Source organism: Dromiciops gliroides, chromosome 3, assembly GCF_019393635.1.
Source record: "Dromiciops gliroides isolate mDroGli1 chromosome 3, mDroGli1.pri, whole genome shotgun sequence".
Taxonomy (NCBI): domain Eukaryota; kingdom Metazoa; phylum Chordata; class Mammalia; order Microbiotheria; family Microbiotheriidae; genus Dromiciops; species Dromiciops gliroides.
In genome coordinates this window covers 188,858,141-188,869,706 of record NC_057863.1, presented here as the reverse complement: position 1 = coordinate 188,869,706, position 11,566 = coordinate 188,858,141, and the positions used below count along the sequence as shown (strand labels likewise).

At 36.7% G+C, this 11,566-nt stretch overlaps 1 protein-coding gene across 1 annotated transcript in view; it reads left to right on the top strand.

The window, feature by feature from the left end:
• The first annotated feature begins 283 nt into the window (after positions 1–283).
• Positions 284–11,566, top strand: part of IL1RL1 (interleukin 1 receptor like 1) — a 44,226-nt gene continuing 32,943 nt past the window's right edge. Inside the window, 4 exon segments of the mRNA XM_043993412.1 lie at positions 284–366; positions 3,280–3,490; positions 9,358–9,532; positions 9,627–9,789. Coding sequence (XP_043849347.1) covers positions 303–366; positions 3,280–3,490; positions 9,358–9,532; positions 9,627–9,789 — 613 coding nt within the window. The 5' untranslated portion in view covers positions 284–302.

Here is an 11,566-nt window from a genome sequence, read left to right as displayed (position 1 = left end):
GAAGAAGCCAGAGAGTCCAGGAAGTGGAGATGAGGAGGGAGAGAATTCCAGCCATAGGAGACAGTCAGGAAAAATGCAGAGTTGGATAGTGGAGTGATTCATTCATTCTTTTGAAGCTCAATGAGGATATAAATCATACTTGACAATTATTATCTCCCTCTCAGTAATTTTTGTGTGTGCAAATATTGTTCTGTAGATCTTGCAGTGAACACCAGCAATCTGGAGTGGCTCCTGGTCTTTGCCATCGCATGGTTTATTGCAATGCTCATTATTTAATTGAATTGTACTAAATTGAAAAACAAATGGAGTTTTGGTACTTCCTGGTTTTATCAACTCTCTTTATAGAGTCCACAGGAGCAAATCCAGGTAAGATTCTTCTTTTTCTTGATTTAAAAATATTTTAATTAAAAAAAAAACTTGTCTGACTTTAATAAAACTAATTTCAGATATTTTAACTTTATGTTAGTATTCACTGGGTCTAAGTTGTCAAAGTGAGGGTTCTTTTGTGTTGTGCTAGTTTTCTTCTATTCCTGTTGCTTTTGGACAAGAGATTCATTTGAATGTGGACTCTAGTTTTAACTGCCATTTGTAACTTTGGGCAAGTTAGTTAAGTCAACCTTTCTGCCCCTCAGTTTTCCCATCTGTAATATGGGAGAGCAGGTCTCTTTTAGAAGTCTTTGGCTCTTAAATCATTTGTCATTGACAAATGGATCTGCTTTTACATAGATAAGCAATGTTTCCAATGTAGTATTACAATGAATCCAGTTCCAAATTACAGCATCATAGCTCCAGAACTTAGCTTCTTAAACAATGGGGCTGTGTAACTGAATGTGGGGATCATGAAAAACTTGACAACAGTAAAAGGTTATATCTGCCAAGGGGTTGTAAATGGAAAAAAGTTTAAGAAGACCTGTTCTAGAGCTGGTAAAAACCTCAGAAACCCTCTAGACCAACACTCCTATTTTTCAGATGAGGAAAGGAAAAAACACAACAATAATAATAATCATCATAATAATAATAATATATGCCCATTTTAAGCGCATTACAAATACTGTCATTTGATCTTCACCAACCCTTTGAGGTAGGTGATGTTATCATCTCTTTTTTAACAGTTGAGGGAACTGAGGCAGACAGAAGTTAAATGACATGTCCAGGGTTATACAGCTAGTGAATGTCTTAGTCTAGATTTGAACTTATGCCTTGCTGACTCTAGGAGCAGTTCACTGTCCTCTCTGCCACCTAAATGCTTTTGAGGCCCAGGGAGCATAATTAAGTCATCTAAAATCACACAGATAATAAGCATCAGAAGCTGAATTTGAACCTGGGTCCTCTGACTGCAGAGCCTCTGATTATTGCTCCTTACACTGTAACAGGTCCACAGTCCACAGTACCCAGCCAGATGATTATTTTACCTTGGCATTCTTTAGCATCCTTTCAGAACTGGATCAGAAACCAACATTTTTGTTTCTGATACAGCTGTGAATGCAAATTCCAACAGGAAATATTTTTCAAGGCCACACATAGTGGAGGCAGCTAGATGGCACAGTGGATAGAGTGCCATGTGTGGAGTCAGAAAGACTTATTTCGCTAAATTCAAATCCAGCCTCAGACTGGGTAACCCTGGGCAAGTCATTCCACCCTGTTTGCCTCAATTTTCTCATCTACAAAATGAGTTGAAGAAGCAAATGGTAAACCACTCCAGTGTCTTTGCCAAGAAAATTCTAAGTGGGGTCATGAAGAGTCAGACACAACTGAAATGATTCAACAACAATAACATACACAGTGGAGTACCATATATCTGTATGTATGTGTGTGTGTGTGTGTGTATATATATATATGTGTGTGTGTATGTATACACACACACACATATATACACACAAATACACACATATGGATATATACATACACACATACGTACATGCCACATATATGCCAAATATATTGTAAGGGGCTGAAAGGTAAATGAATATTAGAAGATCATCCAGGCATAGGCCTAGCTCACAAACCTGTTTGCCCCCTCTATGAACTCCCAGATGTTTTCTGCTAACTCTAGCTATAGCTTAACATGGGAAATTGCCCCTGTTTTGACTGAGAGTAGGAACGTGAAGGAGGATACCCTGCTGGGATCTTGGCCAGGTCCCTTCTAGGCATATCTCACTGATTAACTGCCTAAGGTTCCCAGGAACTAGCCATTCCTAGGGACTATAAACAATTCCAGGAGTAGTCCTGGGGGGTTGGCTCCCCCTCAGGAATATGTCCTGAAACTAAATGTTTATTCCAACTTCTCTGGCAGTGATCCTGCATGAACTCACTTGGTGTCAGTCATAAAATTAGCTCATCATACAAGCCACTTTTGTTTAAAGTCCTGTATAAGTCAGAGTAAACCCCCAGCCTCTTCGGAGTCTCACCTGTGGAGAGGATGCTCTGCCAGGGATATTCCCAATTGGGACTCTGGGAGGCTGTACCAGGACCCCCAGCCAATGGACCCAGGAATTGGTGCTTCCCCAATTTGGTGATGTTTCCCCCTCTAAATATTTACATAGTGGTCACTTTTGCTTTAATAGTTACATTGTTAGGCTGCTTACTTTATTGTTGCTACAAAACTAATATCTCTTTTCCTGTACTATAATGTTCATTAAATCTAATTTTCTTCACCTGATGTTGGACTGTCATTTTGTAGGAGCGAATTTGAACATTATCCTTAATAAGACAGAGCTAAAATTCTAGCTATGATGTCTAAAATCTAATGAGTGGTCGCCTTAAATTAGAAAATATATAGCACCAATCTTTGGGCATTAAGTATTTATTAAAGTATATTAGGGGCTAGTAAAGAGAAACACGTGGATCAAGCATGAAATTTTGCTTGCTCTCTCTATCCTGCCTGTCTCTTGTTCCCCCGCCAAAGTCTCTCACAGAAAGGCCTGCTTGCTCTTCAGCTTCTCCCAGAAGCCTCCTGAGAAACACACACACACACACACACACACACACACACACACACACACACACACACACACACACACACACCTCCAAGCTAATTGGCTGGTAGCTCTGATTGACAGGTCCCACAGGTGGTTCTATAGATGTAACTTTTGGGCACTGGATAATTTCCAGACGCTAAAGTTACATAGTTTCTAAATCATATGCTTTCTCCTTATGGCGGAGCTTCCCTGCAATATCTCTCCCAGCAGGGGGTGTCATTCCAATTCTCACAATACACATATATGTGTGTTTATATGTATGTACACACATATGACTTTAACATCTCTTCTTCATTTGCAGGGAAACTCTATAATGCAATGGAAAACGAGGCTTTAATTGTGTTGTGTCCCAGATTAAAAAAACCTGAATCTCAAATTTACTGGACTCACTTTAAATCTAATAAAAACATTACTACCAATAAAAGAAATAGGATATATTCCTCAGATGAACAACTAAAATTTCTACCAACTTCAGTGAATGACTCTGGAATATATAATTGTACTAGAAAAAGGTATGTACACCTAAGGGGAAAATAATAAAAAAATCTTCAGGCAGCCAACCTGTGAATGTCATTTTGATCTCTGTCTTGGTAAGATTCTTTCAGATGAGAAACAGCAGAAATAATTGATAGAGATCCTACCTTGAAGTCATAAAGACTTATGTTCAAATCCTACATCTGGCACATACTGTCTATGTGACTCTGGACAAATCAATGAGTCTCTTAGTGCTTGAGATAACACTGATTACAAATTGCAGAGAACGTACTGACTGGCATTGGCACAGGGACTTTCTTCATCTGCTAAGACTCATCTTCCTGAGTTCAAACCTGGCCCCAGACACTTACTAGCTGTGTGACATTGGGTAAGTCACTTTACCCTGTTTGTCTCAGTTTCTTCATCTATAAAATGAGTTGGAGAAGGAACTGACAAATCTCTCCAGTATCTTAGCCAAGAAAACCCCAAATAGGGTCATGAAGAATCCAACACAACTGAAAATCAACTCAATAACCACAATTTAGTAAAATTCAGTGAAATTACAGCAATCTCTTATTCTTTATTTTGCTATTTCTCCCTCAAACTATCTTCTGAATCTAAGATTCTCATAATATAAAATCACTTCCAGGGATGCGGCTCTGACAGGGAATGTTTTTTATCTGAATCTGAATTATGCATTTGAATCTCAGTAGAAAAAGGACCTGGCCTTACCAATGACTGAGGGGGCATTAGAGAAATAGTTTAGTTTAGAATTTGGGGAATAAATGAGAATGAACAAATAAGGAAGCTCTGAGGGGAAAAAAAGGTAAAAACCAGTAAAGTCGAGGCAGGTAAAACAGGGAGTATTATTCCATTTGATCCTTAGCTCTTTGAGGTAGATGCCATATTTGAGAAATGTAAGCATATTTACCTTGTAGAAACAAGTGGATAGAATTTATAATCTTTAGACAGTAAAAGGGTTACTTATTTTTTAAAGATTTAGAAGAATTTTCTTCTTTTTTTTTAATAAAAAATTTTTTTCTTTCAACAAACATTTATTTTATTTTTTCCAGTTACATGTAAGGGTAGTTTTCAACATTCATTTTCATAAGATTTAGGGTTCCAAATTTTTCTCCCTCCCTCCCTCCTTTCCCTCCCCCTTCCACAAGATCGCAACCAGGTTATATATGTACAATCCACAAGTGTTCTTTTTTATCAGTTCTTTCTATGGGGGTGGATAGTAGACTTCCTCATTAGTCCTTTGATTGTCTTGGATCATTGCATTGCTGAGAGTAGTTAAGTCATTCACAATTGTTCACTGAACAATGCTGCTGTCACTATGCACAATGTCCTCCCAGCTCTGCTTACTTCACTATACATCAGTTCATGAGTCTTTCCAGGTTTTTCTGGGATCATCCTGTTTGTCATTTTCTATAGCACAATACCATTCCACTACAATCATATACCACAGCTTCTTCAGTCATTCTTCAATTGATGGACATTCCCTTGATTCTCAATTCTTAGCCACCACAAAGAGTTGCTATAAATATTTTTTGTACAATTTCCCCCCTTTTCTCTTTTTCATGATTACTATTATTAACTGTTTCCCTCCTTCCTATTCCCTTCCCCATGATATTTATTCTATTATCCACCTTCTTCCATCCTATCCCTCTTCAAAAGGGATTTGCTTCTGTATGTCCCCTCCCCCAATCTGCCCTTCCTTCTTTTGTCCCTCTCTCTTTATCCCCTTCCCCTCCTATTTTCCTGCAGGGTTAGAGAGATTACTCCACCCAATTGAGTGTGTATGTTATTCCCTCCTTGAGCCAAGGATGTTGAGATTGAGGTCTTTGAGCCAATTCTGATGAGTGTTAGGCTCATTTACTGCCCAGATTAAATAGATTAATCCACCTAATTGGGTATGTGTGTTAATCCCTCCTTGAGGTAACTCTGATGAGTTTAAGGTCTTTGAGCCTTTTCTGAGGAGTATAAAATTAATTTACTACCCTGCTCCTCCCCATCTCAGAATGGAGTGGTTTTTTTTCTTTGTTTGTATTTTTGCAGGGCAATGAGGGTTAAGTGACTTGCCCAGGGTCACACAGCTAGTTAAGTGTCTAGTGTCTGAGACTGGATTTGAATTTAGGTCCTCCTGAATCCAATAGAAGAATTTTCTTTGCAAATCTTGCCTGCTGACCAAAATGTGACAGTTCATTAATGATCTTAAATTTTGAGATTTGTCTATTTGAGTTTCCAGTTTTCTATTTTGTTAGTCTGGTAACATATTAGTCTATTTCTTTTATCTTTTAATTTTAAAATGTATTTTATTTTTAATTTATGGAATAAGACAAGCACTACTATAACATAGTATAGTTCTAAAAACATTATTTCACAAGAAACAGCAAGTCTATTATGTACAATATGCTATTTCTTTTAAATATATAATAAAGTCCTGATGTAAATTTATTTTTCCTTTTTTTTCTCTTTTCTCCTCCCCACACCAGACACAAATGTGTGTGTGTATGTATGTATGTATGTATGTATGTATGTATGTATGTATGTATGAATGTAAATTCATTCTATCCATACTTCTGGATATCAGTTCTTTCTCTGGGTGCAGATTTAATTTTTTAATTGTAGATTTTATTAACAAAGTTTGGCTAATAATAATTTTCTTAACTTATTTTAAATTTATTATAAGCTCTGATTTCAAATTTTAGTTATTTTATTTTTCTCTTTCCCTTTATAAAAACAAAGTTTTCCAATTGTTTGTTTCATTTGATTTTTTTCAAAAGTTCCTACCCAAACTTCCCTTAGTTTTATTGGTTTTGTTTATCAATTCTATTTCATCAATATGTTCTGATCTTGATGCTCTCCCCTTTTCTACTTTCGTTTGGGTTTTTTGTTCATTTTTCAATTTCAATAGACAGGAAACATTGAGGTATTTAGTTCTATGAAGTTGCCTCTAACTTATCCCTGCTCAATTGGGCAATTGCAAACACTTCTTAATTGCTTTCCCCTTTCCAATCTCTCCTCTTTCCAATTAATCCTCAACACAGATGCCACATTGATATTCCTAAAGCACAGGTCTGATCTTATTACTCCTCTGATCATAAAGTATTCTTTAGTAGCCTCCTATTGCTCCCACCAATGTGTTTATCATTCATTAGTCAGCCAAGGAATACAATTGGCTTTGAGCCATGGCATTTACTGGTATAACATTATTATGTTTACAGAGATTTACAATGGGATGTTGTGATGTTTAAAATCTAAATTGTGGTCACCTTAAATCAGAAGCTTCAGCACCAGTCTTTAGGCATTAAACATTTATTAAAGCATAGAGATATTCACAAGGAGTTAAGAAAAAGAAGTCCTACCTAGCCTAGAGTTCCAGCCTGGTTGGGTTCTTCCTGAAGTCCTCCTCCACGGGTCTGCTTTAATCAGGAACTCCCTAGCAAGCTGTTTGTGGAAGCTTTTTATAGATCTGGAACAGAGGCGGTCCTTACACAGTGCTTCAAGGTGATTGGTTGGCGTCATCCAAATCCATTGGCTTTGAAGGTGTTCTCAAGTTGAGTTCACAGTCTAGTTTGTGAGAACAATACCTTCTTAAGGGATAGCCAGGTGTGATTACAATCCAATTAACTTGAAGTAGGCTTAATCAGCAGTCAATTACTCTCACTTGATTCAATCAGTCTTGATTAATCTCCAGGTGGGTCTTTGAATATCTGCTAAATCCCATTATTTCATCACAATGTTTACCCCCAACAAACAAAATCCTTATTCTCCCTCAAGTATACTGAACATGTCTAGAGAAACCCATACATGCAGAACATATGTGGAGGGGAAATTCACATGTTTAGTACCTCAGGGCCATTGATTTCCTCTCATAGTATTATGTGTTATTCCTCAATGGACACAGTATCTTTCTTGGGTTAGTCACTCTTTTGGGTTCCTGGACTTGTTTGGCATATTTCCCACAAGGACACAACATCTGTGCTAGGTTGGGCATGTGAATCCACCATTCAGCCATAGTCTCCATTGCCTTGAGATCCTGGCCTCTGGTACTGCTATGTGAACTTATGTGGCATGGATGTGACTTTAGTCAAGATTAATTATGAAGGACAAGCCAATAAGCTGCTAGAATTAGTAGAAAAAGGATTGAATTGTGGGAAGAGCCAAAACCTTTAACCTGGAAGACACAGTGGGCATCCTCCTCAATTTGGATCCCTCAGACTCTGAGCTGTGCTTTTCATCCCTTGAAAAACAGGATCCTGGCCAGGCACTGGATTCTCTCTCCTTACCTATACTTAAGCCAGAATGGTTCCTCTTTAAAATTCTGACATCCTACTCTGGACACAAGGCAGAGAAAGGGATATATAGGAGCAAAATATAGCCAGGGCCACGTCTATTATTTTTGCCAATCCTAAATTGATTCCTCATAATCTTTTTATACAAAGTCACATACCATTTACCAGATACAAATTAAGGGTCTGACATCCTTAATGTGATTGGGATACAATTTTTTTAGGAGTCCCCAATCATTCCCTTTCCATATAATTTTTCTTTGGCCAATGCTTTGTTCAATAAAGCATTGATAATTTTTGTTGATTTCCATGTACTTTTGACTATATTCTTATGACTAGCTTTACTGTGTTATGACCTGCATGTACTATTTAAGATCTCATTTCTAAATTTGCCTATGACTTACAAGTCAATTAATTTTGTGATTAATTAATTTCCTCTTATATTTCGGGCAAAATGTATATGTGCTCTGCTTTTCCATTGCATTATCTTCATATGTTTATTAAATCTAGTTTCTTTAAAACTCTGTTTAAAGCTTTATAATATATTCCAGATTTATGTTTGGTAGGTTTACCGTATTTGGAGAATGGAGTACTTTCAATCTTTTTTTTTTCAGGAGACAAGCTTTTTCTTTATATGTTTAATTGCTATTCAAAATTAATGTTTTATAAGGCACCTTTTGAGTATGATATGATTTCTTTTTTAAAATTGTCAGATATCTTCCCTGCATTTGCACATTTTTTTTGAGCAAGCTATAATGTGAATTTTAGTCTATAAGATTAATTTCAATTTTTATATGCCTTTTGGGGGGGGGCGGGGCAATGAGGGTTAAGTGACTTGCCCAGGGTCACACTAGTTGCTAGTTACTAGTTAGTAAGTGTCAAGTGTCTGAGGCTGGATTTGAACTCAGGTCCTCCTGAATCCAGGGCTGGTGCTTTATCCATTGTGCCATCTAGCTGGCCCAATCTTTATATATTTTGATATCTTTTGGCATTAAACATATTTCTTATGGGGACATATTTGTTGGGTTTTATACATACATTAATTCTTGTGATTTTTCAAAAGGAGTTTAATCCTCATGTAATTTTAGAATTGTCAATTTTGCCTTCTAACTTTGTCAAATTGTAGTCCATTATTTTTCAAAATGGAACACAGACTTACTCTTTTTATTTCTATCCTTGACTATAGCATTATATTTCTTATAGTATTTCTGATGCTATTTGTTATACTCATTCACTATTCATCTTTTCCAAAATCTTTCTCCTGCTTCTTTTTCCCCATATTATAGTTTTAAGATTGCAACAATTTGTTTATTGTCTCTTAGATGAATTTTCATTTTCCTGTAAGGATTTTTGACAATTTTATTTCTTTTCAGAATTTCAGTTGTTTTTCTTCAAGGGAAAATTAAAAGGAGACAGGTTTGATTGCAACTTTCTTCCTCATCTTCCTAGAAGTCTCATGGACACTATTTTTTCCCCAAGGAAAAGGAAACTTCTATATCAGTTTTCATAAAGTGTAAAAATAATGAATAATGACTAGGGTTAAGCTTATTTCCTTTCAGACATTTTGGTTTTAAAATATTTGATTTTGATTTCTTTTATTTTAACAGCCCCCGGGGCTCTTTTGGTGGATATGTGAATATTACAATATATCCCAAACAACAAGGTTGTGTTGTCCCCAAAGACCTGTTATACATGACAACAAAAGGAACTTCTATAAGGTCAATGATTTATTGTCCTACAATTGAACGTTATGATAAAATAGCACATGTGGACTGGTTTAAGGTAAGTGAGAAATAGCAATGATATCGATTGATACTAGACAATTAATTTAAAGCATTATGGGTAGCTGGAAATTGAACACAATTTCATTTTTCAGAATTGTAAAGCCCTCAAGGGACAAGCTTACTATGCAAAGGATGATTACTTGATAATTAAAAATCCAACTGCTGCTGATGCAGGCAATTATACCTGTAAATTCATTTATAGTGAAAATGGAATCAATTATACTGTGACTGCATCTAGGCCATTTATATTTCAAGGTAAGTTGCTGTATTACAGAGAAGTCTTTGATGAGAAAAAGGTAATAGTTTTTTTTAATGTGCTCTTTTTAGTAATTTCCCTCTCCCCTCCTATGCTCTTTGATGATCTCTAATGATACTATTAAGGGTGGATGTCCCCAAATTATTTCTTTTGCCATGCCATTTGATTTTATAAAGACAAGTGATTTTGTTAATAGTACATTTCCCTTATGTTGCTTTAGAACCATATTATAATGGGGGCAATGAGAGCACCAACTTTCCAAATTATGTGATTCCCATTCCTTATATGTAATTTAAAATCAGGAACATAAATTCATCAGATTCTAGATTTAGAGCTGGAAGGAACCTTAAAGGTAATTGAGCCCCCTCATTTAGTTGGGCACCTCATTTTGTGTATTAGGAAACTGAGGCTAATAAAGACTAAGTGGTTTTCCCAAAGTCACACACAGGAGTAAATGGTGGAGACAGGACTTGAAGTTAGGTCTTTTGACTTCAAATCCATCACAGTACAGTTTAGCCATAGTACAGAATGTATGAAGGGGAATAATATAAAATAAGGATAGAAAGGTGGATTGGATTCAGATTGTAGAGGGCCATGAATGACAAACTAAGGAGTTTATATTTTATTTTGTTTTTTAAGTGATGGGAAATCATTAAAGATGTCTACTAGTCATGGTGCAAATTAAGATTTCCTGGCAGTTGTGTGAAGGATGATTTGGAGAGAAAAGAGAGGAAATGAATTAAGAGAATAATGCAAGTGTGTGGAAGGGGAGGGGGGGAAGAATCCAACAATGGTAGTAGGTCTAGGAGTAGAAGACAAGGGGTGGGGAAAAAAGCAAAGGTGGTGGTATTGTCAATATTACTTGGAAACAGGTTAGATGGGAGAATAAGGAAATCATAACAGTCATCAATGGCTCTGAGATTTTGAATTTGTGAATGATGGATAGAGGAGTAGATTTGATGAGGAAGATAATGAATTCAGTTAATGTTCTGGACATCCAGATGGAGATTTCTGGTAGCCAGCTGGAAATGTTAAACTGGAAATCAGAGAATTGGTCAGAGCTGGAGAAAGAGACTTTCATGTCATCTGATAGTAAGGAAAACTGTAGTCTTAGAAAAATGAAGTTTCAAAGGACAAAAATTTAGAGATCATGGGCAAGAATAAAGTCTGAAGGAATTCTCATCTCAGAGATTTACTAGCTATGTGACACTGAATCAGTCACAACCCTGTTTGCCTCAGATTCCTCATCTGAAAAATGAGCTGGAGAAGGAAATGACAAACTACTGCAGTATCTCTAGGAGATATGAGAAAGAAGAACCTGCAATGAAGATTTAGAAGGAGGGATGAGAAGAGAAAACCTAGTTCAGTGCTTTATCCTAGTGAGGACTAATAAAAGATTCCCTTGGCTTTGGTGATAAGGAAATCATTAATGAGTTTAAAAAGAGAAATTTCACTGTAGTGGTTATGGATGAGAGCCCAATTATAGGAAGTTGAGACCTGAACAGGTGTGGTAAGAGCATTGAAACCGTGTATAGAGAGGTCTTCCTAGAAGTTTGGCGGTGAAAGGTATAAGAAATGTGATGATTGCTTGAAAGGACATCAGCATCAAGGAGAGGTTATCTTTGGAGATGTTGTGCAGTTACATGGCAAAGTGAATAGAGTGATGTACCTGGAGTCAGGAAGACTCATCTTCCTGAGTTCGAATCTGGCCTCAGACACTTACTAGCTGTGTGGCCTTGGGCAAGTTCCATTTCTCATCTGTAAAATGAGCTGGAG